General features: G+C 42.5%; 1 protein-coding gene and 2 long non-coding RNA genes across 16 annotated transcripts in view; 2 read left to right on the top strand and 1 right to left on the bottom strand.

Annotated features, from left to right (window-relative positions):
• The window catches only part of RNF220 (ring finger protein 220), a 314664-nt gene that overhangs the window by 9017 nt on the left and 279406 nt on the right, over positions 1 to 26241 (bottom strand). For all 14 annotated transcript variants that reach the window (XM_083446089.1, XM_083446091.1, XM_083446087.1 and 11 more), the window contains 2 exons: positions 8121 to 8229; positions 5630 to 5704 (listed from right to left, as the gene is read on the bottom strand). In XM_083446089.1, the coding sequence (XP_083302215.1) occupies positions 5630 to 5704; positions 8121 to 8229 (184 nt within the window). The remainder of the gene's footprint in view (positions 1 to 5629; positions 5705 to 8120; positions 8230 to 26241) is intronic.
• Positions 7 to 4884, top strand: LOC310680030. The gene is made up of 2 exons (XR_014512623.1): positions 7 to 1083; positions 4405 to 4884. It is a non-coding gene; the product is annotated as an uncharacterized lncRNA (long non-coding RNA).
• On the top strand, positions 9926 to 18013 carry LOC310680025. Its single transcript, XR_014512618.1, has 2 exons — positions 9926 to 11700; positions 17625 to 18013. It is a non-coding gene; the product is annotated as an uncharacterized lncRNA (long non-coding RNA).

Genomic DNA, 26241 nt, shown 5'->3' with positions numbered 1-26241 from the left:
TCCTCACTGACACTTCTTTCCTTTTCTTTCACTTTCTCCCCTATATGTCTTGTCAATTTCTGCATCAAGATTTTTATTTTTTCTGTAAAGGGCAGAAATCTCTCAAAGGTAATCTCCCAGGAGTCATCTACTGGGCAGTGGGCATGGCCAGAAGAAAGAATGGGCAGGCCATCCCTTCTTCCTTTCTTCAAATCGCCTACTTTCTCCCTGCCCAGCAGGCAAGCCAGGAGAGGGGCAGATAACTCTTGCTATAGTTCTGTACTGATCAATTACAGGGGACCCACCTCCCATTTCCACTGTTACCTTTCAGGTTACTTCCTCCAACACCCCATTCTTCTCCTGTCCCTCTGGGCTCCCCCACCCACATGAGATTAGGCCAAGGGACCCATGGGACTCTTAGGCCACAGGCTCCTCACTTTTGCTCTAGATTGTATGCTGCAGTCAGAGGCCTACATTGTTTCTAAGGTTTGCATACCACCTAGCAGTATCAGACACTTGATGCATGTATCTTCAACTGAGTGGGCTAAAGCAATTCAAAATCCTGCACAAAAACTCAAATCTATCAATGAATATAATGAAATATAATCCATGCATAAGTTACATATATTTAGGCATCAGGCAAGACATTTCTCTACTCCCACAAGTCTGGGCTAATTAAACTATCTATGGCTTTTTAAATTGTGTGCATATGGGGGTATTGTTTTTGTTTGTTATTGTGGTATGTTTTGGTGTTTTATATTGTAAACCTCCCTGTGATCTTTGCTGAAGGACGGTATAGACATTTAATAAATAACAACAATAATAAATTTGCTTGGGCTCTATGCAGTTCCAGCATTTTGATTTTTTTAAAGAGTTTTGAATATTTGGGCAGTATACACTTAAAAAGCTGCCTTATTCTGAATCAGACTTTAGTCTGTGTAGCCTAATATTGTTTCATCTTACTTGCCAAAGTATGTTCCCTCTCTTAAAAGTGGAGAAGATAATTATCCACAAGGTCTGCCAGGAAGCCATGCAGGCAACAGGAACCCCCAACTGCTATGCACTAGAGACAAGTGCTACCTGTACATCTTCAAATGCAACCTGGTAAGCTTTGCTACCGGCTCAGTTTGCACGTAATGCTAAGTCAAACCATGGTTTAGCGTTAACCTGCAGGCTCCCAGAGAGGAAATTACAGCTGCTCTGCTCCTCCCACCCTTGCTGCCATGCTTTTTGGGGCTAAGCTATAGTTTAGTGTGCTGTCCAAACCTGGGCTCTTTGTTTACCTCCCTTACATCTAAATTGGGTCACTATATTGAAGGCAAACAAGCCTTTCTGCTACAAACTTAATTTTATACATGGAGAGGAAGAGGAAAAAGAAAACATCCTCTTCTCCCGCTTCAGTTTCCTCACCCTAATAACTCTCTATGTCCCAGACTGCACTGTTTTCTTACTTTGGAAGCAGTTGCTCCAGCTGACCAGAAAACAGGATTAAAAAAAATCTCTCATCGCTGTGGGTAGTCTTTTATTCCCACTGCCTTTTTAAACTCTGTTTCCTTTCAACAAATGCAGCAACTGTATTTCCAATATCAGGGCTGTTACAGCTATAGTTCCCAGATGGGAAATGGGAAAGCAGCTAAACATGGTTGTTCTTGGGGAGATGAAAAGGATAAGGATGGAAAATAACTTTATGCACCGAAAATGACATATTAATGATTAGCAGGTAAAACTGTCACCCAGAGCGAAGAACGTGACAGTCATTTCTGGGAGGCCAGTCAAAAATGAGAAATATTGCAGGTCAGCTCTTCAGTGATTCCTGTGTTAGTGAATAGAGAATGCTTTGGCTCAGGCAGAGACATAGAGTATGTTCATCCCTATGTTAATTTAAGAATTTCATGCCCACTTTGTTTCCAGTTTCCTTACTTAGTCCGCAGTACAAAGAAGTCCAAGCAAACATTTAGTCTGGTCATATAAAACACAGACACAGAAGGAAAAGCTTGACTTTTTCCCTAACGGGGGGAAGAATGGCAAATCTCCAGAAATGTTCAAACATGTCAGGAAGCCCAGCAAGCCAGCCTCGCCCCATAACTCCCATTAACTGCAACAAATTGTTTATTGCACAACATGAGAAATATGCTGCCCTCTTTACGGAGCACATTTTTCCATGTGTGCTGCACACAGAGGACTTGCGGCACTCTCCTCACCAAGAGGGAAGAAAGCCAGCTTTGCATCCAAAGAAAGGTAACTTGTGGCAATTATTAAATTCATTACGCCAAGGTTCCTTGCTACTCTAAAAAACCACACATACACAGTAGGCACACACAAGCGTCTCTTTTGTGCCCAAAATAAAAGGAGATACCTTAATTAGAACAATGCAGGTCAGAGAGTATGAAACACCCAGCCCAGCTGCCGCGTGCCATTAAATTCATAAAGAGGAGGAGGAGGGAAGGGCAGCCTTAACGAGATTACACACATTGACTTTGATCAAGACACAAAAGCACTAAGGCGTTCCAGGGTTTTTATTGCTGTCTTCGGGCTACGTTTTAATGGTTACATTAGAAACATGCGAACATAGGCTGAGAGGTTTTTTAGTGAGAGCCTGCCTCGCAAAAGGCCCCGCTTTAATAAATTGCGGGCTGTAGGGAAAAGGCGAAGGCTGGGGAACAGATGAGCGGCTGCTTATTAATTACATCCCCTGCGCAATTCCCAACTCTGAACGTTGCGCTTGGTCAGTGCAGGGAACATGCACAGGCTGTGTTGGGGCACCACTCTGAACGGGTTCCTCTCATCAATGCTATCCCAATTTTCAGCACTGTTCCCTTTTGCAAATATAGTTGTTGCAGTAAAAAACAACAGCAGGACTGCTTTGCATGGCACTCAAATAGAAAGAAAGAAGATACAGGTGGGCCTACCTGTGTCTCATTCAAGATACACACAAAAGGAATATACAGGAACAGTAATGTATGGATATTGCCCAGGGGTAGCCTTGCCTCTGGAGTTAGTGATCTTTTTACCTTCCGTTGGAAAGAGAGGCAAGCATTTTAAGACTTGCTTCAAGAATTATTTGTAGTAGTAGAAGTAATTAATCAATAATAATAATAATAATAATAATAATAATAATAATAAATATTATTATTTGTACACCACCCATCTGACTGGATTGCCCCAGCCACTCTGGCTGGCTTCCAGCATATATAAAAACATAGTAAAACCTTAAACCTTAAAAAGCTTCCCTATACAGGGCTGCTTTCAGATGTTTCCTAAATGTTATATAATTACTCATCTCCTTAACATCTGATGGGAGGGCATTCCACAGAGTGGGCGCCACTACGAGAAGGCCCTCAGTGCTGGATCTCAGGGTCTGGGCTGAATGATGGGGTGGAGACGCTCCTTCAGGTATAGTGGGCTGAGGGCATTTAGGGCTTTAAAGGTCAGCACCAACTGTTTGAATTGTGCTCAGAAAAGTACTGGGAGCCATATCTTATGAACAACAACAAAAAGGCACTGGGACTGAAACTTTGGGATGGGGAAGGGGGCAGCAGTAAGGCCACCAAGTTCCATCTAATTTAACTGGTATGCATGCAAATATGCTTTGCTAAACAAAAGGAACAAAACCGTTGAACACCTAGTTTCAGAAAGCAACTGTTGTCAACTAATAAGATCAAGGATAGTCAGTTGGTAGCCCACAAGCTGGATCCTGTCCATTAACTGCATCTGGGTCCCAGTAGCCCTAGCAACTTCTAAATCAAGGTGTAGTAAAACATTCCCTCCAGTTTCACTTCCAAAGACAGTTAAGTTTTTTTCAAAAGCGAGACAGTAAGAGATGCATTCCACCCCAAAGCTTACAACTCTGTTTGGGTTTTGTATGCAATGACCCTGCTGAAAGTTACTTGAAGAAGCTGTAATATTCTGTGTGCATCTCAAATAAATTTTATTTTTTACTATTTTCGATGTGCTTTTAGAACAGCAAACGTGCAGTGCCAAACTGCAGCTTGAGGGGTTCTTTAGGGAAGCATATTTGTTCCTCAGACCAGGTCCCCCTACTATGGAATATGGGGTGTCCCTGAGTCTGTGAAAGTGGCACTGAGGGCACCTGCCTGTTAATCCTGTTGGTTTTACAATGAATGCCGGGGTGGGTGGGGAGCCTGCATGTGTCATAATAGTGTGATAGAAATATTGTATGAGACATTATACTTTTACAATGTGGCTTGCAGTTCTTAAACACAGCCACAGATGGCAGATTCTGTAGGGGTAAATGCTGTAGCACAGTTTTCGCTTTAAAAATATTTCTGTCTTAAAGAGAGATCACTTGTTTGAAATATATGTTTAATAGTGTATGCTACTTCTTGATCTGATCTTATGTTTACACAAAAACTGACCTGTGTTCTTTTATTTTATATAAATACTTTATATTCTGCCCTACAACAGGTTCCCAGGGCAACTTAGCAAAATGTGTGTATAATCTCTGTTTTAGAGCTTCATGCCTAGAGATCAGATCTGTCTTCATAGACATTCCTCACCAAGGAAGAGTTGAAGGCTGAATGGATCTTTTAGTAACTATTGCTTTGCACTATTTTGGGTTTTTGTCTTTTTAGCATTATGTTTCTCTATTTGGGGCCAATCTTCTATGTTTTTTTCTTAAAAAAGAAGACAACTTCAATGGTTACTTGGTTGTAAAATTATATTATAAATTATGATTATGCTGCGTTTCATTCAGAAACGTGTAATAGGGCTGCAGGGTTACTGGATTCTCTGTAGTGTTAATGGATTCTTTGCAGGTCTGCTTCTGGTTATTGTCCCCTATATGTGCATCTTTGAGATGCATGTACAGGAGTATCCCAAAGATGTGCATCTCTGCAACTTGCAAATAGTCACTCTCTCCTCATTAAATTCTTGGAGATCTGCAAATATGTGTTTGAGCTATTTGTGCACTACAAAATCTTTTGGCACCTTCTTGAAAATCTGAAAGGAAGAAACTCATTTTATATTACTTGCACATGCATGCATGCGAGCGCACACACACACCTAAAAATTCTCTTTTATATGCACTCTCACTCACACAAACACAGACCCATGGAGTCAACATGTCTTTCCCTACCATTCCACGACTGTCTGCAATCTCCTCTGAATCCTGCACCTCCATAGTTATTTAGTCAAACTCCTGGAGCATGCTTTCTTTCTAGCACATGACCTAAATACTCAACACTCAGTGGCGCAGTTTCTTGCATCTTCTTCAAAAGGGCTGAGAGAGGCTATAGGGATGGGTAGGTGAAGCATGGGTGCAAAGTGAAAACCCAGTGGGCTAGTGTCTCAAGGGGATACAGCCCAATGTGTAGAGCTCATTGGGATACCCTCCACGTCATCCAACTTGAGATGTTGGAAATGAGGCCGAGTACCTTTCCAACCAAATCACATGCAACAAAGTTAACAAGAAGGTGTACGATCCTGCCACTAGTGTTAGAGAAGGAGGTGGGAGAATCCATACACCCTAAATCAAATTCACTGAATCCCTGGGGAAGACTCCAATCCAACCGTAACTTGAACAAGGGAAAATACTACACTTGATGTTAGCCAAAAGGCTGAGAGCAATGGGAAAAGACTTGAGGATAAGAAACAATGTATGAATCACCACCCAAGAAACTAATAGCCTCACCAGAGTCCGCAGCCAGCATTCCTCGCAGTGCACGTGCCAGCACTGGATGGAGGTCAGGGGCATCGTGTAGGAGTCCTGTGGAAAGAAAATTGAGACAGCCTCATCATATACTCAAAATTTTTGAGAAATCCCCTATTAGATCCTGAGCTCTTGGGGCAGGATGTAGAGGGCATACTGTACCAGTACACCTTCATTTTCTCATGTGACCCACACAGCATAGCTTCAGATTCACATGCAGTTGAGAATACACTACATCTGGGGGATCAAACTTTTCTTAATATTGTGCTTTAATTACTAGGCTGGTAATTAATAATAATAGTAATCATATTCCTTACACAGTGGGCTAGGCATGAAATGGAAAGCATCATAACCTCAAAGCGTTGTGCCTCTTCTGAAAGAGGCATACCAGAATGAACCCTGAGGTCATCTTCCAAGACCCTCATCCATGTACCCTCCATAAGAGAAGTTCAGACAAAAGAAATTTTCAGTGTTAATAGAATGTTTACAGACAGCTCTACCCATCAAGGTCTGCCTGGCAGTAACTTAATATATTTCTGGTGCTAGGAAGTTTCCTCTTCACCCAGGCATATGATTGTTAATATTGCTACGTTCTGCTGGGCATTTGACTTTTCAGAATTTATATCAACTAGTTGGTTGCTATGGTCTCTGTTTTAATTCTTCTATATTTTTATATTGCTTGTATTTTATATTGCAAATTGCCTCAAGGTTGTTTTTAGCAGGCCTCACCTAAGAAACTGTAAGAAATAATAGCAGTACAGTGGTACCTCTACTTACGAGCACTTCTGGTTACTTATCCTTTGGAATACGCACGAGGCAAACCCAGAAGTATTTTTCTGGGTTTCGCCACACGAGCATGTGCAGAAGCGCTCTACTGCGCCACATGCATGCACAGAACAGGCACCTCTGGTTGTGAAAACCTCAGGATCCAACCGGAGCTCCGGAACGGATCCTGTCTGCAACTGAAGGTACCACTGTATTGTTATTAATAATCCAACTGCAATGTAGCACAATGTTTACTTGTAGATAGAAACAAAACAAGCTGTTATAGTAATCCCCTCTTGCTGTACAAATGGGAACAATAATGGAATAAAAATCAACAGGTTTATGACAGCTGCTTGCCAGAAACAGCATCAATCCTTATTTTGAATATCCTGATTTTACAGTATGACTTGCCAAGTATCTCTTATGACAGCTAATTATTGTATGATTATTCTTTTTACAACAGAAAAGAGGCACTTCACTCTGTTACTCTATCGTTTGAGTTTTTTCCCTAGCACCCACAGTTATTTTAATTGTTTTCATAACCAAAGAAAACTAAAACATTAAATCTAAGGACTTGTACAAGAATTGTTATTATTATTATTATTATTATTTTGTAGTAATGGAAGCAAACTTCCCCTTGATGCTATGCAGATGTGAGCCCTAGTCCTGCAGCAATAGCGTGACAACTGTACAAATGTAATATTGCAGGTGGATGAGGAGGAAGGAAAGATAAGCTGTTGCAGGAAGAAAAGCCTTTCCCAATAAGTAGTATGGACAGGAGAAATGTTCATTCTTCAGCGAATATTGTAAGCTGAATTGGAGGTCGCTGCTGCAAAGGAGGAGAGCAAGTTTTCCATTTTTCTTATTTTAAGAAAATGCAGTTTTATAAATATCTATATCCTTTCAATCCCAAATGATCTGCAAGTAATGTTGACATTTATTTTATTTTATTGGGGGTGGAGGACACAAAGTATATTAAAACTATGCAATTACAGTGCCAGTAGCAATACCCTTTTAGAGGAGTGGTGGCAAACCTTTGGAGTGTTGGACTCCAAGTCCTATCATCTCCAGCCAATTTAGGATGATATGGGTTGCAGTCCTGCAACATATAGAAGGCTACCAATTCCCCATCCCTGCTTTAAAAGGGCCGAAAAGGGAATCATATTCAAAATTTAATAGGAGAAACACACACACTTCCCAGTATCTGCCTTACAAGTGATGCCATTATTCCTTTTTTTGGGGGGGGGGGGGAAGGGGAGCTTGGAGGGGCTTAAATAGAGACACAATTTGAAGGAAAGATATCAGCATCCCTGCAACCAGAGATGTAAAAGGTTACAGACGCCAAACCACTAGAGGGCGCTTCAGCACTTTAGTAAGTGAATCATAAGAGCCAAGGCACTCCTCATCAGGGTGTAGTAGACAATCAACAACTTTGAAAGAGTTTGGCTAATAGGCCGTATTCTAACCCTACAGTATATGCAGGGGGACAGGAACATGGACACAGGGAGATCTGCAGAGTCCAATATGTCGCCCACACCACAGCAGCACACATTGAAACATATTCCCGAGCTGTGCCGTTTTCATCCAGAATCGAGGGACAAAAGACAAGGTTTTAGTTTCTCCACACCAGTTGTGCCACCTTCCTATAGGGCAGGCAGAGGTACAGAGTCATTTTCTTATTCATGACCACAACTGGCAAGCTACTCACCATGCAAATGAGACATTTATAGCGGTCCCCACGGGAAAGCTGCCTTTCTAATTCGCGGACACGAGCCTTTAGCGCCTCAAACGTTGTCACTGCTGAGTCTTCTGTAATCCTAAAATAGATGAGAAAGTCAGGGCTGGCTGAATTCTTAAGAGGGGAAAAAATCACCGATTTCACGTGTGCCAAATGTTGTAGAGCAAAGCCACATGATGGCAGCTTGCATGTTGATTCCTGGTAAAAGTAACTCAAGAAATAGAATCAAAGCAGCAGAGACTGCCTGAGGCTTGAGAATCAACTTTAGCCACCAGGTTTAAGAACAAAGGTCAAGGAGCAGGGTACAGAATACACGAATCCAGTCCTAGTGGATCAATGCCATATAGTATTTCCAGAGGAGGCAAGAGAGCATGCATGATCACAAACTAATTCGTTCTGGAGGTCCGTTCTTAACCTGAAACTGTTCTTAACCTGAGGTACCACTTTAGCTAATGGGGCCTCCCACCGCCACCGCACGATTTTCCTTCTCACCCTGAAGCAAAGTTCTTAACCCAAGGTACTATGTCTGGGTTAGCGGAGTCTGTAACCTGAAGCGTCTGTAACCTGAGGTACCACTGTATTGAAATTGTGTTGGTCCCTTTTCCAAGAGGACCGAACAAGATGATGCCAAATTAACATAAATGAGGGGGACGGGCACATCTGAAAGTGTGGTGTTGTACAACGGCTGCAACATACCCATGGGGTATGCAATAGAAAAAAGGCTGAGGGAAAGCAGCAAGATCCCAGATGCCGCCATGAAACTTGAACACTGGAATGTTCTAGCTAAAGGGACGTAGCTGTAACAAGAAGTTTTAGTTTGCGCAACTTGGCTATTAGCATTAAAATCTCTGCCACATTTTGACAATGCATAGAAAAAGCAACCAATATATTATATCAGTAACTGCAAACCTTGCAGAAGCATCCAAACCCAAATATAGCAATTAGAATGAAGGAAACGAAATAAACCGGATAAATTGACATTTATGCCACACAAAACAATTATGTTTCTTTAGTCTAGCATTTCATTTTCTCTCTCCTCAAAACAGCCACTGCCCTGTCAACCAGGGAATATTATAAATCAAGTTGTGAATGATGACAGAGAGCCAAGCAACCACAGATTACTCTGTTACTTGAGTACACATACAGCCTAAGAAGTGCAAATACCCATTCTGGTGGGAACTAACTGCATGGCTTGGGCACAGACTCCAGGAGAAACCAACCAACCTCTATAGCAAAACGGGATCCTTATCTTAGATACTAACAGCAAACTCATAGTCCAAGTGTGGATTCAAAGTGCAGACAAAATGGCAGTAGAGGGAGGCATCACAAGACTTGGGAAACCCCAATGTTTGCCGAGGTACAAAAACGTAGACCTGAGAAACAAAGTGGAAACCTTTGAAGAACAACCCAATGATGATGGTGTATGACCAGTGCACCTGGCATGGCTCACCAACTGTGTGAGTGGGTGGGGGTGTTGAGAAGACGGGAGAAGGAGAACGGAGTATCCTAGAAAATTGTGTGGTTGGCTGGAAAGCTGGAACCTTGAACAGGAGCATTCCACAATGCAACATTTTGTTGCAGATACCAATTGTTCCATTCTGTTTGCTACTTTAACAAATGTAGCTCTCAGTACAGTCATACCTCGGGTTGAATGTGCTTTGGGTTGAGCACGTTCGAGTTGCGCTCCGCGGCAACCCAGAAGTAACGGAGCGCGTTACTTCCGGGTTTCGTCGCTCACGCATGCGCTCAAAATTACATTGCGTGCATGCGCGGAAGCGGCAAAACGCGACCCGCGCACATGCATCGTCGCGGCTTACATTGCGTTCAGGATGCGAATAGAACTCCAGAACGGATCCCGTTCGCATCCCAAGGTACCACTGTACCAGAATAGGGTGAGCCAGGGGTCTTCAACCTTTTTCAGCAGGGGGCCGGTCCACTGTCCCTCAGACCTTGTGGGGGGCTGGACTTTTTTTTTGGGGGGGGGGAGGAATGAACGAGGGACAATGAGCAGCACGTGAAAGGACTCCAGAGAGGGGCTGCTTTAAATGGCATCCGCTCGAGAGGGGCGCTCAGCCAACTGTGACTCCTGTGTCTTGTGAGTGGTGGTGGTGGGAAGATGAGTGGTGCGTGAAAGGGCTCCAGAGAGGGGCTGCCACCAACAAAGCCCAGCCCCCTTCCTCCTCTAGGCAGGGTGGGGAGAAGCCAGGAGGGAGGGAGGAGGTGCCACCGCCGCCCTGTGAGGGAGAGGGAGAGAGGGGGAAAGAACACACACGCTGGAAATCCACGCAGCGATTCCTGGACCATCTGCGGGCTGGATTTAGAAGACAATTGGGCCTGATCTGGCCCACAGGCCTTAGTTTGCCGACCCATGGGGTAGGCTAAGCCATGATTTCAAGTATCAAGAGCAAAGACATCTAGCAGGAACAATACTATAACATAGCTTAGGTCAGCTCACCTCTCTAGGAATCTAAGTAAGATATCTGAAACCAATGTTATTTGGTGATGGTGATGATATTTGTATACTGCTTCATTCAAGGATAACAGGGTGGTTTACCATATAAAAGCACAAGAATACATTCCATAGTAACAAACAAAAACAATTACTATTCCACCCAGTTTAAAAGGCTGTAGATTATTTAATTAGCCAAAGGTTTGGAAGAAGAGGAATGTTCTTGCTTGGCACCTAAAGATATGTAATGAAGGTGCCAGGCGAGCATCCCTGTGGAGAGCATTCCACAAGTGGGGAGCCACTAAAGAAATGAGCAACTGATAGCCAGGTGAGTTGGGCAGCAACTCCAATCATAACAAACCACACTACCAACCAACAGAAATTAGACCTTGGTCAGGAAGAGGCAGGCAATGACATGAAATGGTTTGTTTATAGGAGTCTAATGGGCTTCCCCTCGCTGGACAGTTTGTGAAAGTCTCTCAGATGATCATCCCTGTCCAGTGATAAACGAATGAATCAGAGAAGGAGGCAGAATAGAGGCATAAGCAACAACACTCAGTGCCTGCCCAATACAATGGTCAATCAATAGTGAGGCTGTAGATCAGGGTGTTAGTTAGCTGGAAAATTACTGCATTGCCGCATGCGTCACGCTGGAGGGATCCTGGACAATCAATGAGGGAGGTATTGATTTAGTTATTATCACTTCATATGCTCCAGACATTGTTAAATATACATTTATTAACAAAGCTGAGAAGGGGACATAGAGTAAGCCTGAACAAGTACAAACTCTACTCCAGCTCAGCCAGCACACCACAGTCCACATAGCTGCCCCAGCATGGAAGGTTCAGTCAGGCTTTAACATGGCAGAATAAGTAACTGACTTCAGAAAGAGACTATCCCTTCATTCCCACTGCACGAATGGCCAGTTAATGCTGCCAGCTTTCTTTATCATATTCAGAAGTGTTTTATTCCTTTATTGCAGGGGTAGGAAACCCCCCGCCTGGGAACCCTCTCTAGGCCACAGCCCTCACCACCCCTGCTGGCTGGAATTCGTCCATGAACTCTGATTATGCCTCTTGCTTGCCTGGATGGAGGACAGAGGTAGTTGTGAGAGTTTGTGTAGAAATTAGCCTACCGTACACACCCCAGAAAGATTGCCTGGAAGGGAATCTGGGCCTCTGGCAGAAGAAGTTGGAAAAGAGAGGGCAGAAACAGGCAGGGCTTTGTGAGGGGAGACTGAAGACTCCAAGAACAGAGAGACACCAAAATGGAAAGGAAGGAAACTTAAAACCTATCAAATGAAATATATCACATTTTTAGCCTGTGAGAATTGTCTCACACCAGAAGTTGGGATTGAATCAAATGAGGAATGTCAAGCACTAGAGCAGAATCATAGGATAAAATACCTCTACCCCACTCCCAAACCTAATGTACAGAGGACGACGCAACAGGCTGTTTACCTTATTCTGCCTTGGTGTGCCGCTGGGAGAAAAACAAAACATAAAATAACCAAAAGGGAAAGTTTTGCTACTTCTACAAATCTGCAGGTCTAGCAACTCAGAAAGGGCCATGACCACAGTGCCCCTCTATTTATTATTTGTTCTTCTTAACCAGGGTCTGATATGAGCACACTGTGTGTGTGTGTGTGTGTGTGTGTGTGTGTGTGTGTGCTGTCTCATTGTTGTAGCCTTGTTCCCAGTTTTGCTTCAAAAATTCCCTTCCCATCTTCCCTCTCCAGTTTATTTCAACAGAATACAAATTTCCTTCCTCTTCATAAATAGTCACACTGTACATAACATTCCATAAATTTTATAGCCCTGCTGTTTATATGTCCCTTGTAAAACACATTTAGAACTGATTATATCCAACACCAATAAAACTTCATAGGCTACTTCCGACACCTGAAATCTTGGACCTTTCACTCTTTTCACAGTCATTTATTTTGGTGTTCAGGCGTCTGAGAATTCAGACAAAATTCAGGTTTTCTCATACAACCCACAGGCTCTTGTTCTTTCTAGCGGCGAGAAATAGATGCTAAGATATAGGACTGTTTCCTGGAACTTTATGTTAAATAAAAGATATGCATCCAAAGCTACCCTCCACCAAAAGAAAGTATTGTTCACAATAAAATTATGAGATGATGAACTGCTTTTGAGCAGAGATGCACAATAGATTGTCATTTCCAGAATAAGTGGGGGCATAAACCTGTGAGAAAAAAATCAGTAAATGCAACACTAAAACCTGTAATGCAACACTAAGGGACATCTATGTGGGAAACTGGCATACAAAATTAATGTAGTAGTAGCAATAATTGGTAAACTACTGACACACACTACTAGATGTCACTACAGCTGAATCACATGCACACATAGCTGTCAACTTTCCTCCCTTTTTAAGGCAAATTCCCTTATTCTGAATAGGATTCCTCACAAGAAAAGGCAAAAGTTGACAGCTATGCATGCACAAGGACAAATGTGCTAGAAAATATGCCTGGTGGAGAATTGGTAAAAACTATTTCTAGAGGAGTAATATTGTTAGGCTGCTGCAACAAAAAGTCAGGGCAGGATCCACCTAAGGAGCCCTGTCACAGAAGGGCTTCCGCTTGTGTAGTATCTTCATCCCCCTGCCATAAAAAATTGGCTGGAGGGTGGTTCAGGAGAACCTCCAGAACTGTGCACAGGGGCACAACCCTACTGCCTCCTCAATACTTTCATTTCTTTACTGGCTGGGCTTGTAACTATTTGTGTTGAAAAGTGCCTGGGTTTTTCATTTTGATCCCTCAGATTTGCACAAAATCAGAAAACTGCACAATGCAAAGGAAATTGGCAACTTGCCCCAATCATTTCATGTAAGCCAAGCCAAGCAGTCATGTATTTCCCAAAAAGTATTCAAAAGCACAAAGGTAATTAAGGTGTCTCTCTGGGAAATGTGACAGGGGCTCTTATGTCTCCCTTCAAAGGAGAATGGGGAATTTTTAAAAGCTGGGCTGCTCCAGGTTGTTTCTCTGCTCCCTCTATCTGGGATCAAAGTCAAATCTTCATCAGGACCACTCAGTGAAGCAAAACATCCTCACTGCCTAATCATAAGTGGCATAAGTGATCCCAAGATTTAACCATTAACTGGACACCTCCATTTCCCCTTTTTTCTGGAGTGATCAACAACCTGAAAAGGGTGTGTCTGCAGTAGCATTACAGGTACTTGGAGACCAAGAAGAACCTACTCCTCCTTTACTTGCACCACCAAAGCACATTAAACATTTCTACATCATTTATACTGACAAGCAGTCTGAAAAGTGTGCTGAGAATTTAAAATTGCCTTAATTTCTTTTCCAGCATGTTAGGGTGACTCAGCAACTTAGGCTTTTATATATATTATTTTTTATCTTTTAATCCCTCAGTTTTCCACAAAACAAGCAAACAAGGTGCAAGTGCACACATGCCCTCTTGGTACTTAACTGGCATAACAGAATCAACAAACTGGAAGGCAGTGGCAAACACAAAAGAGAATGCGTACTGGTATGAATGAGAAAGACTAAAATTTCTCCTTACATACAAATTAAAATAGGTGTGGATTACTTCAGTCTAATTCAAATGGGGGGAAATGGATTAACAGCTAAATTATCAAATTGAGGTGAAATGACAAAATGCCCAATTATTTTCTTACAATAAAGGAGCTGGCTTTCCTGCTGCAAACAGAAATTTCTTCAGTTATATATCTTTTTAGATCAACCTCTCTGAAAAAGGCTGACTTGGAATTCTGTGCAGGAATGCTGCCTCTACTGAGGAATTGGCAGGGATGCTAATATATTGTTCTCCAAGAGGAGTGTCCTCCCATCTTGATAATTGTGCATTTCTGTAGTACAATATATTAAGAATGCTGTTCACCTGTACTTTCAGTGGGTGACTTCGTTTGGCAACATGCCCTAGCTCCTGGTTGCCAAGTTATGAATAATGTAGTGTTCTGTGGCCTAATTTCCATGTTCTAAGCTGAAAATTTGGAAGAAGTTGCATGCAAGGGTGCGCGTCTGCAAAGCAGAGGCCCTCTGCGTCACAAGTGCCTCTATTTTATACTTGCTTGCACAATTTGTTAATGCCACCAGCTGCTTGCCAAGTTTGGAGTTCTGTTAACTAATTTAATCTTCATGCAAAGCAAACATGTTGCGTTGCTCTACTCCGCAGAGGAATTATTCTTCTTACACTTGCATGCTCTATCACAGTGGCATGGAGGGGAAGCTTACTGCCACAAGAAGGCATTCTAAGCTACATTTAGCTAGGACCTGGTAATGATTCCCCAAAGATTTTCCCTACAGAAGAATTCATTATGCTGCTTTCACGCCCCCCCATCCCTTCACTGACATGGAGCCCAAAATGTCTCTGCAGAACCAGAGAGTGAGTCCGGGAGTTGGCACTCGGCCTTCTCTGCCTCCGGGACTCACGTGCCTGGCCCCATCAAACTGCAGACAGATGGCACCAACAATCAATGAAAGCAGTAAGAAGTTTCCGAGTCAGCACGATTAGAAGAATCAGCAGGGATGTGGAGATCTGTTAGCCACCGAGAAGGATTTTTGTTAATTTATTTCAGGAGGAGGGTACCGAAAGGCTAAGCTTGCACTGAAGTTCTTATGCATAATCCGGGCAATCATGCATCTACAAGATAGTTGGCAAACAACTAACTCTAAATTTGACAAGCAGCTGGTGACCAGAAGCGCCTGTTCCACTTTGTGTGCGTGTTGCTTCATAGGAACTCTGTAATTGTGTTCTTCCCTACTTTAAAAACACAAAAAAAGAAGGGTAGAGACATGCATTGAATAACTTGAAATCATTCACAAAACTAAATAACTGAACAAATGTAAGTAAAAATGTTCATAAAATGGGCAGGCATTACCGCAGGAGAAAAGGGCAGTGTTGCTGGTGTCTATCACCTTGAAAAACAATTGAACTCTTACATAAACTTCTGATTTCAGTGCTACACGATGGGAACATTTGTTCTCTAGTAAATTAAAATCTAAAGAAAAAAGGCCACAAAATAACAGGAATGAAGGATAAGGACTTGTGCTGTTCACCATCAGCAATTATCAAGGGTATTTATATTTGAAGCACTAGCGGTGCAGAAAAAACGACTGCATATTTTCATTGAATGATGAAGAAATGCAATTTCCCAACAAGATAAGTACTACTTTGAGAAAATGCATCTAAATCCTGCACAATGGCTTAATTTTTTTGCAGAAGGACCCATATCAGAAAAGACATCAACTTGCTCTCCTGACAGCTACCTCTCAGGAAGAAGGAAGGCTGCCACCAGGCTGCTGTATTATTGCTATGTTGAGAGTTGTGCATGGAAACAGACAACACCCAGATAATCAACAAAAGCCTTTCTATTAAGGTGAAGCTTGTGGGGTCTCAAGGCCCTAGCTTTTATGCTCTTATTATTCTCAAATATGAACCACTGAAAGGGAGAAGATTTGAGCAAAACTCCAGCAACCACCTTATACCAAGCTATAGTTGGATGTGCAAGGCAGAGATGAATGGTGCAGATTTCAATGTCCTGAAAATTTGAGATTTCTGCAAAAAACAGCACACTTCTAGCCCTTAGGAAGCTGCCTTTTAATAGGAGGGGGGCAAAATATAGTAAAACTAAGGCCACATTAATTTTGGTGATAGTAACAGACACACAAACATTTTTGGGGGGGGAAGGATGTGAAACATGAGACATGTTTCACCCACATTAGCCAGTGTGAATTTACATGGTAAAAATATTAATTTACAATGCTTCACTAAAAAAACCACAACTCTGCATGTTTTGCTTCATCACATTTATCCTCAAATGGGAAGAGAATGGGCAGCTACAACACAAAATATCAGAATGGAACAGGACTCCATCAGTTTGATCTTTTCCTCCCTTAATTTGAGCTGCTCTTGGGCTGCAATAGTGCTGCATCTGGCTGTAACATTAACTAAATCATAGGTTAGTGGTATGTGAACAAGCCTCAGGTTTATGAGTTCCCCCACATTCCTTTTCTGGCATGACTGCAAGGGGCAATTTGGAAGCCTCGACTTCCTTTTTATCCAAACTGTTATTATTTGCCCAAACAAGCCAAGATAAAATCTTAGTTTCTGATCCTCACCTGTTTGGACAAACCCCTGCTTAAATCAGGTGGAACCTCAGTCCCAAGGGCCAAATGTAGCCCTCCAGGCATATTTACCCGGCTCTCAGGAGTTTCCCCAAGGCCACATCCCTTACCAGCTGTGCTCTCACCCTCCTGGAGTGCTTCTGCCTGGGTGGAATGTGCTCTTGCTTGCTTACCTGGATAGAGGGGTGTCTGTGGTGCGTATAGAAACCTCAGACTTCCATGCAGTAGGAATGTCGCCTACTGTACAAAAGTAAGAGATGCAGCTATTACTCTGCCCACTTTTGCTTCGGGCCCTACCCACTCACTTTTGGGGAAAGTGTTCTCACCCCCAGGTTTAAACTGCTGTGCTAGAAGGGAGCAGAGTTCTGCAGACTTCTGAGCCAGGATATAAGAATAGATCTCATACAATGCAAGGAAAGCACATGTGATTCATGCAGTTCAGAGCTTCTTTTTTATACTGTTCATTCTGTCTCTTGGGTACCACTTTCTGCTGTCAGATATGCAATCTGCCCCTGTACTGGCATGGAAGGCTGTCACAGGAAACAGCAACTTATATGGCCAAGATTCAGAATTGAGTCCATCATCTTAAGTTACGCTGTGGTCATGTACAACACACCAATCCTATATTGAAGCATACAAATCATTTTTAGGTGCTGTATACACTTGATGGAATACTTGCCCCAAAGAGCTTATTATAAACTTTACAAGGGAGCAAAACTGAAACACTGCAAGTTATGATGACTAATTTGTTACTGGTTGTTGTTTAGAGGCAATGGCCGATTTTAGGGACAGGTTTTAGTTCCTGTATGACACAGCTCAAGGTTCCCAAGGTGTAATTTAGTTCTTCAGGGGAAACTAGTTGTATTTTCTAACCTCTGGTTTCCCTTACCTGTAGGCTAACTCCAGTATTTCACAGAGAATCATCATCCATCTAACTGAAATACTCTCCAACGGCCCATCAGCCTTGCCTTCTCTTTGAAATAGCCCAGCTGAGCACTGCACAGACTGTGATTTTTCCCCCTTCTAAGATGTCTTACTCACTCCATAAGCTCAAGACTGACAGTCGAATTTCACACTGTGATAGCCCCCCATCGATTTTTCACTTGCAGGGAGCAACTCTACAAATTAAAGTTAACAGCATTGTTGAAACTTTGAAATAACTGAGGGGGGAAAATGGGATCGAAAAGATACCTGAACACCAGGGGTTCAATGTGTTTGGGGGAGAGGGAGGAAAATCCAAAGGTGAAGGGCATTTCCAGACAATTAAAACCTTTTGAAAGGGAATTCCTTTGAATAAATGAAATCATATCAAAAGATCCACAAAATGTAAAGGTATTGCTGTAGGGGAGGTGGACTGATAGGCAGCATTGCAAAAATACATGAAGACTCTTGTACTTTGAGCAATACAATTATGGAATTATGTACAATGCCTGAAAATAACAATAGAATAAGAGTAAAATACACCTCAAGTCCACAAAACGTGGGTTGGGAGTGGAATGCCACTTGCCACTAGCAGGGTCATACAGTCAACTCTATTTTTAAATTCTGTGCACCTGTTTGCATTCTCAACCGACTGCTTGAACCTCTACTCTGGCCATAGTCCATCTAAACCCTAAATGCTCCCAATACAATCAACTTCAGTAAGTACTGTGGAACATGCACAGAGCGACATTAGACCCCACAGAAATTATGATTACAGTAGTGGTCTCCAGGAGTAGAGATGCCAGTGAAATCCATAGCTCTGGAACTCCTATGGATAGAAGTTTTGGAGGGTTTGAATCTGACCAAAGAAGAAGTGAGCCTTAGGAGACTTGAATTATTCTCAAACTCAGACTAGAATCCAAGCTCAAGAATTCTCAGTTTATTCCTTCCAACCCATTCCTCTGTACAATCCAGTCACCCACTTCCCCTTTAAATCTACTTATTGCTTGGGCCAGCAGGAAGTATTCCAGCTGTAGGGTGAGGGAAGGGTGGCGCTCTCCAGTGCTTCATGCTGCAAATGACCCTGGTGCAAGGGTGAGAACCTTTTTCAGCCTGAGGGCCGCATCCCTTCTGGGAAACCTTCTGGGGGCCACATGACAGTGGTAGGCAGGATCAGAGACAAAAGTGAGTGAAGGAACAAATGTACATTTTACCAATGTGCAGCAGTTTAGTTTCTAAACTCCCTCACTTTCTCCTCTCTATCCCCCATCCAGACAAGCATGAGTTCAAGTTCACATTTTAGCAATTTTTTAAACTTAATTTGTTTAAATAAAACCAATAGCAAATACAAAGCATCTAATTCAAAAGGGGAGGATATAAAAGCAATATATCTATTATCAAAGGGTTGCAACTTTCAGCTTAGTTCATACCATGAGGGTGATCCAACTTCTTCATTTTAATGTCTAATAACTATGTGCTAAAGAGCCCTAGCAAGGGGTGTGGGTGGGTGTGATTCACTTGTTTCTCTATTGCCCCTGAAAGTCTGCAGTGAAAGTCCTACTGCTTGTGCTACCTTGGAGAATTGATTTGGCCTCCCACAGTAGATGCCCTACTCTTCAGAAGTGCTGGAGCTTTTCTCTCAAGTGGATCCCAAGGAAAACTGCAACTAAGAACTCAAAACGCTTTTGAGAAAGGTAAATGGGGTTGATCTCTTCCATATGCTAGGCTAGAACTCTGCTTGAAGAGAAATTACAGCAGATGGTGTATTACACCATTAGTGTAAACCTACTCTGGCCTACCATGAAACTACCCCCCCCCAATCGTGAATAATTGCCCAAGTTTATAGGATGCCAAATCCTGTACCAGACACACTAGTAGCATCCACCCTTTTCCCCCCAGTAAAATAGTGTGAATTGCTTACTGTTGCCTTAAATTCTCCTCCAAACCCACAGATTCTTTTACATATGCCCTGAAGATGATTAATGCAGGAAGTAGTACTGAACAGTTAATGACCTTGGCTAACTGAGGCTTACATTTTGCAAACAGAGTCACAAACTCAACAGGCAACTGGGATTTCCAGATGTAAACAGCTATGCTTGTGGTGTTACTGAATATTTATTTTTGGCATGTGTCTGCTTTTTCTGTATTTTTAGCCTATTAATCCCAAAACATTTATGGGGAACTGCTTGCAGATAACATCTTGGGTAATTTTATATTAGCCAGTTTTCTGCTCTGAAACAACTTGCTGAATTAAGCACAAATAAATCTCATGTAGGAAGCACAGGAAGCTGCCTTATAAAGAGTCAGACCATTGGCCCGTCTAGCTCAGGACTGCCTACATTGATTGGCAGCAGTTCTGCAGGGTTTCAAGCGGGCTACTCCCAGACCTATCTGGAGATGCCGGGGACTGAACCAAGGACCTTCTACATGCAAAGCAGATGCTCTTCCACTGAGGCATGGCCCCCTCCCCAGAGTTCTCTTAAAAATCTGCACTAACTCTATGGCTTTCTAAGGCACACTTGGCAGCATCTGCCATGCTCCAGTGGCTGTGTCCTTTTAAATAGTAATAGTCCCTTTAAATAGTTTGCCTCACCCCATCCCCCACATCCATAATTTAAATGAACATGTTGTTGTTGTTGTTTAGTTGTTTAGTCGTGTCTGACTTTTCGTGACCCCATGAACCAGAGCACACCAAGCACTCCTGTCTTCCACTGCCTCCCGCAGTTTGGTCAAAATAGCCAAAGTTTTATATTGAGACAAAATAATTACAATTGTATACATCTGTTTAGCTGTATACAATTTATTCCATTTGTCCTATTTGGATATTTCCTGAGAACAGAATTTTGCTGAAATCTGGCAAGGGACTATAATATTAGCAAACAGAGAAGGCAATGTCTGGAAATATGGTATAAAGTGTGCAACAGAAGGAATGAGGTGGTCTTTAAGCTACAGGACAGTTTGAAAAGAGGGCAGGGACTTTCCCACTCTTATTCTTCCACAGCGGGAACTTCTCTCATTTCTGCCACATACATTAAATCAATCATCTGTTCTTCAAGCTAACGTTCTTCTATAGCTGCACCCCTGCCTGGAACAATTTCCCCATCATTTCAGTGGAGAAAACCCCAATTCTCCACTGAATTCTACAATTCTATGAATGGCTCAGCTCCCTCTACTGACAGAACGGGAGCCCTAGGTCCTCATGAGACTCCCATCAGCACCTGAGTAGACAGATATCACCTGCAACATTTTTCATATCCTTAAAAGCTAGAAATGGGGTTTTGTTTTTAAACAATGTCATAGGAAGTTAGCTTCTGCAATTGTCAGACTATGAAAGCCAAAAAGTTGGTTTTATCTCAGGAGCCAAATTCTGGAACACCATTTCTATTCTTGTAGGATAATATGCCAAAGCTTAACTTTTGGAGTGGATTCGAGAAAATGGATTTGAGTAAAAAAGAAAGAAAGAAGAAGATTGTCACGTGAGTGTACACACACACACTGACCTCCCTTTTTTAAAACCCTCTTCTAAACCAAACAAGCACCTTGCCCAATCAACCATGAGGAGCATGAAGAGTTATATAAAGAAGATAATTATAAAGGGATTTAATGCTTGGCGAGCTCAAATTGCCAAGGCTTATGACAAAGGTAGCACACACGCTTGCTTAACTGGCCCAGTGCCCTGGCTTTGCTCTTATGTAAGCGACACAGCCGGAGCCGCATCCAAAATGAGATTTGTTTTATGGAAAAGAAGAGCGTGCCCCTTTGCTCTTGGGAACGGCAGCCGAGTCCCACCTCCCTCTAGTTTTGCTCCATTCCTGATTAATGATCTTGTCTGCCTGATTTATGACCCACCCTGACAGATTAGAGTTTCCTCTTCAACCGCCCCCTCCCCCCCCCAACCTCAGAAGGCACAGCCACACTCCGCTGGAAATATTAGAGAATTATTAAATAAACATTCATACGTCATGTCTCTTCCCAACCTGAGCTCATCCTAGTCAACACTCGGCAGCCCTGGCCTGTTTGCTTTTCATGCTGACAACAAACAGCTGGAGTGATTCATGGAGAGGCTGGCTACAATGTTTCATGTCATATATCATGCTAGCAGGGCTCCCTGCCCCAACAGAGATAAACTGATCAAGCACAACGGGCTGGAATGAATTTATGACAACACAAAATTGAGGAAAACAAATGGGAGGTGACCCAGTGGGGCACTAACCCAGACTCTTTCCTTGGCCTGCAATCTAGTTTGGTGGCAGAAAGCAAAATTGAACATTGGCACTCTGAATTAAGAGGCTGGCTTCTTAACCCCAGGAAGCCTTGATTTCAAGATGGCACCAGGCAACGTGGCTCGCATCTTCAGGGAGGAGAAAACGAGCCCTTGCCGAGTTTGCAGCCTACACACAGGTGGGCTAGTCTTAGCACCACTGCTAAGATTCAGGGAACAGCAATGCAGGAGGGAGGGCCGAAATGACAGAAAAGGTTGGCTGATCTAAGCAGATACTACCGAAAGAAGGAAAACATGACATCAAGTCTTAAACTAATTTAAAAGCTGTTGTAGAGGAGGAGGAACAGAATTGTTCCTAAGTAGGAATTGATTCTGATGGCAGAATAAGATGCATTGGCGTTAGACTCCAAGAGGAAAGGCTTAGGGCAGGGATCCCAAGCTGAAGTTCAAGAGCCACTAATAGCTCTTGAGTAGTTTATTTTTCAGAAACTGCAGGCCCAAACAATCCCAAAAGGCTTGCTCCTGCTCCATCCCCCTCCAATCATATATTGGTGAAGCACATGTTTTGCAAGCAAAATATCCCAGGTTCAACCCTGGCATTCAGTCCAATGCCCTAGGGTTGCTGGCTGAGCTAGATGGACGCCTGACTCAGTAGAAGGAAGCATCCCATATTAAAAATGAGATGGATGGGAGTTGGAATAGTGGGAGGAAAGAGAAGCATGTTGGCCTAGGAATGAATGGAGAGGCTATAGAGAAAGCATGGATGGAAAGGTGATGGTGGATGCTGTTGTGGAATGACAGAGAAACACCAAAAAAGACTGGGAGAGCTGTTTGGAAGAAAAAACAGCAGGAAAGCTGGTGGCTTGCAGCTGCTTCATTTTACCTCTGTGCTACTTTATGGTCTCAAAGTTTCATATGCCAATGAATTGGGACAATTTTTCCAGTGGCAAGAATAGATGGGGGGAAACTGTTTGAGGACGGATGAGACCCTGTTTACAAAGTATATGGCAGGATTATGGGTCAAAAAGCTTTCATCCATTATTATCAACTTTGCCAGATTAGTTCAGGATGAATGCTCAGAGGAATTAGCTCCTTTGCAGACACTGACTCCCTGTGGAGTTCTTCCACACAACCTCTATGTGCATTCACAAGGCCCCCAAGAAATGTTCCCCACTAGCCTCTTAACTTAAATCATAGAATCATAGAATTGTAGAGTTGGAAGGGAATCTGAGGGTCATCTAGTTCAACCCCCTACAATGCAAGAATCTCAATTAAAGCACCCATGACAGATGGCCATCCAACCTCTTCTTAAAAACCTCCAAGGAAGGAGAGTCCACCACTTTCTGAGGGAGTCTGTTCCACTGTCAAACAGCTCTTACCATCACAAAGTACTTACTGATGTTTAGTTGGAATCTCCTTTACCATAACTTGAATCTGTTGGTTTGGGTCCTACCATCTGGAGCAGGAGACAACAAACTTGCCCCATCTTCCATGTGACAGCCCTTTCAGTCCACCAATACCCAAATCCCTCACAAAGCAGTCCCACAGGAATTAACAAAGGAGGCAAAACACTTGCCTTACTACAAGGTTCAGCTATTCACAATAATTTGAGCATCTGCCTGTCAAGAAAAGCAGTTGCTGCTACAGCATTCTGCTTCTGACTTGCTGGACTAGTTTGCAGTCATTACTGACTGACTAGACTGCCTGCTGGATTTCCTGAGTACAGAATAACTATTGTCAGGATGGCTAACTAGACTCTCCTTAAACGCTTGCATTCCCTAGCTGAGGCCTGGTTGCCCGTCCAGATGGCTAAGCCACACTTGCATCTGTACAGCAAGGTCTAGCAGCATGTAATAGATTCTCTGTGACTACAGAAGAAAGACTGATGAAAAGAAGAGATGGAGAAAAATAAGGCGACTGAGAGGTGGATATAGGTGGCTTATGTATAAAATGTTTGGTGCTTTGTGAAGAGATTATTCTTAAAAGGGGAATTAAAAATCTATGAAACATATTAAACAATAAAATAAATATAGTTTAAAAAGCACACAAGATAGAATATTGAGTCCCAGGTTGCATGTTGTTCAGGAGCCAAGGTGGATCCCAGGCACTGAAAGGTTCTTGTTTTAAGCTTAGCAAAACCTATACCAGATGCTCTTGTTGCATGCCTGTGCTGGCTGTACAGCTCAGTAAACACTTTCTAGCCCTGTTATTCTATCACTTTTGAATACATGCTCAAGCACTGAAGACTAGAAAAACCAGTTTGAACATCAACCAACACAACCAAAGCTGAACCCCACATGGTTTTTCTACAGCTGAGCATTTCATCCCACGCTGCTCTATTTAGTATCTTCTAGACTACAACCATCAGATATAAGCAATATCCTCATTAAAAAAAAAAACTAAAAATATATTACATTATATTGCATATAGAAATCATCACATGCAGTTAAAGGGGAAAAAAGAGAGAAATCTTTTTTTTTTTTTCTTGTCATAGCGACCCAGTTCAGACGCAACAACAAATCACAATTTTCCATTTTGACTGATCTGAGCCAATAGCAGCTTTCATATCAAATTCAAACAAAAAACGAGATGAATGAGATACAAAGAAGAATCCATCAGCAAATACATTTCTCTTGAACCGAGGTAAGTTGCTTGGCATGCAAGTGATTCAGCTACAAGCAGCCTGAAGCACACATTCCATTAACTTTCAACCCAAGTACATTAGCTCTGCGCCCAAACAAGGACAGTTTACTGTATTGTATTAGCTAATTAAAAATATACGCTCCATGCCTAGACTTTGTTTTGGAAAGGGAAGAGAAAATGAATGTCATTCTTATAAAAGTAGGATCAATAAAGAGAATCACTGCTAACTCCATTAACCATTGTTCTAAATGGACAGCCCAGCTGACACAGGTGATAAACCATGTGCTTCTAAACACTTTTTAAAATGCTAATCAGACATTACATGGAGCTTAACACACTAATCAATAATGCCCAGATTTAAAAGCAAAAATTAAAGTTATGAACAGAAGGAAGTGATCCCATGGAGAGCTCACCACAATCACCACCCAAAACAAGAAAAATGAAACCAATTTAGCTCTAGATTAAGAACCAGGAACTGGAGATGAATCAATTTAGCTAGCTGGACTGGGTCACCATACATCATGGCTTGGCAGTGCAGGTGAAAGCAGCCAGACAGTAAGAATAAAAGAACACCTTCCTTTCTGCAAGCCCCAAGGTCTGATCCCACTTATCAATTAATTTAACAGAGCCCACCCCTTCGCACACAACATTCTAGCTCCTTAACCATCACAACACAAACTATTTATCACACACAACTCCCGGAGGAGCAGGGGACAGCACAGCTGGAACCTTTGCTTCTAAACATTTTGTTTTCTGTTCCCTTTGGAACTTAAGTCTCTAACTAAAAAGCAGTAACCCTTTACCACAAGGGATTTCTCATGAACCAAGAAATTGCTGTAAAGTGCAATAAATGGCATTTGGTTTTTACCTTCTTAAGAAAAGTAGCGGGCTGAGTATCCAAGTGTAATTTTTGACTTCTGAAGTCAGGAAGTTTTCAGTGCTCTCTACAAGGGGTCCTAACTTGTCACAAAGAGGAGGGTGCCATACTTTACAACTCCAAATTATAGCATGCACCACCTTGGAAAGAATGTGGGGTCTGCCAAGAGACAGTGAATAAAGCTTTTAAAATTATCTGATCAAGATGACATCAACTGATCGTTCTGGAAAATGTCAAACCTCTGCTTGGGAGGCCAGGATCCGAGGGGGATAAGTGTTGGTAACTAATGCTATTGACACAGACTGCTGAAGAAGACTGAATTCTCCTGTCTCCTAAATGGAAGGCAGTATCAAAAGATGGCTAAGCGATAGGTGAAAAAATGGCAACAAACAGCTAAATCCCTGCAAAGGAAGCTGGCATGCATTGGCAACTAACATTCATGCCTAATCAAATCATGAAATTCTCCTTTCACCCCTCTCTTGATTTCTGCCTCCAACGTCCTGAACAGCCTATAATCCTAGCTTTTAATTCCTAGGCACACAAATGCAGGAGGCTGAGGCAGGCAATATATTTCCTTCTGCATTTCATTTAAAATTGTAGCCCAATCTAGAGTGTTAATCCAGAAGAGCAGACATAGGGAACCAATGTCTCACCAGATGCTCTGGGACTACAACTTCCACCATCCCTGACCATTTGCCACCCCAGGTGGAAGTGATGGGAGTTAGGAGTAAAATAACATTTGGAGGGTCTCAGGATACCCATCTCTGCTTTGGACTACAATAACAGAGAATTCAACTCGACCCCCCAGCACCTTGTTCTGGTAGATAATTGCCCTGAGACTTTGGGCTT

The sequence above is a fragment of the Podarcis tiliguerta genome (assembly GCF_965153285.1).
Source record: "Podarcis tiliguerta genome assembly, chromosome: 6".
Lineage (NCBI taxonomy): Eukaryota > Metazoa > Chordata > Lepidosauria > Squamata > Lacertidae > Podarcis > Podarcis tiliguerta.
The sequence above is the reverse complement of the archived record's forward strand: the minus strand, read 5'-3'. Positions and strand labels throughout refer to the sequence as shown.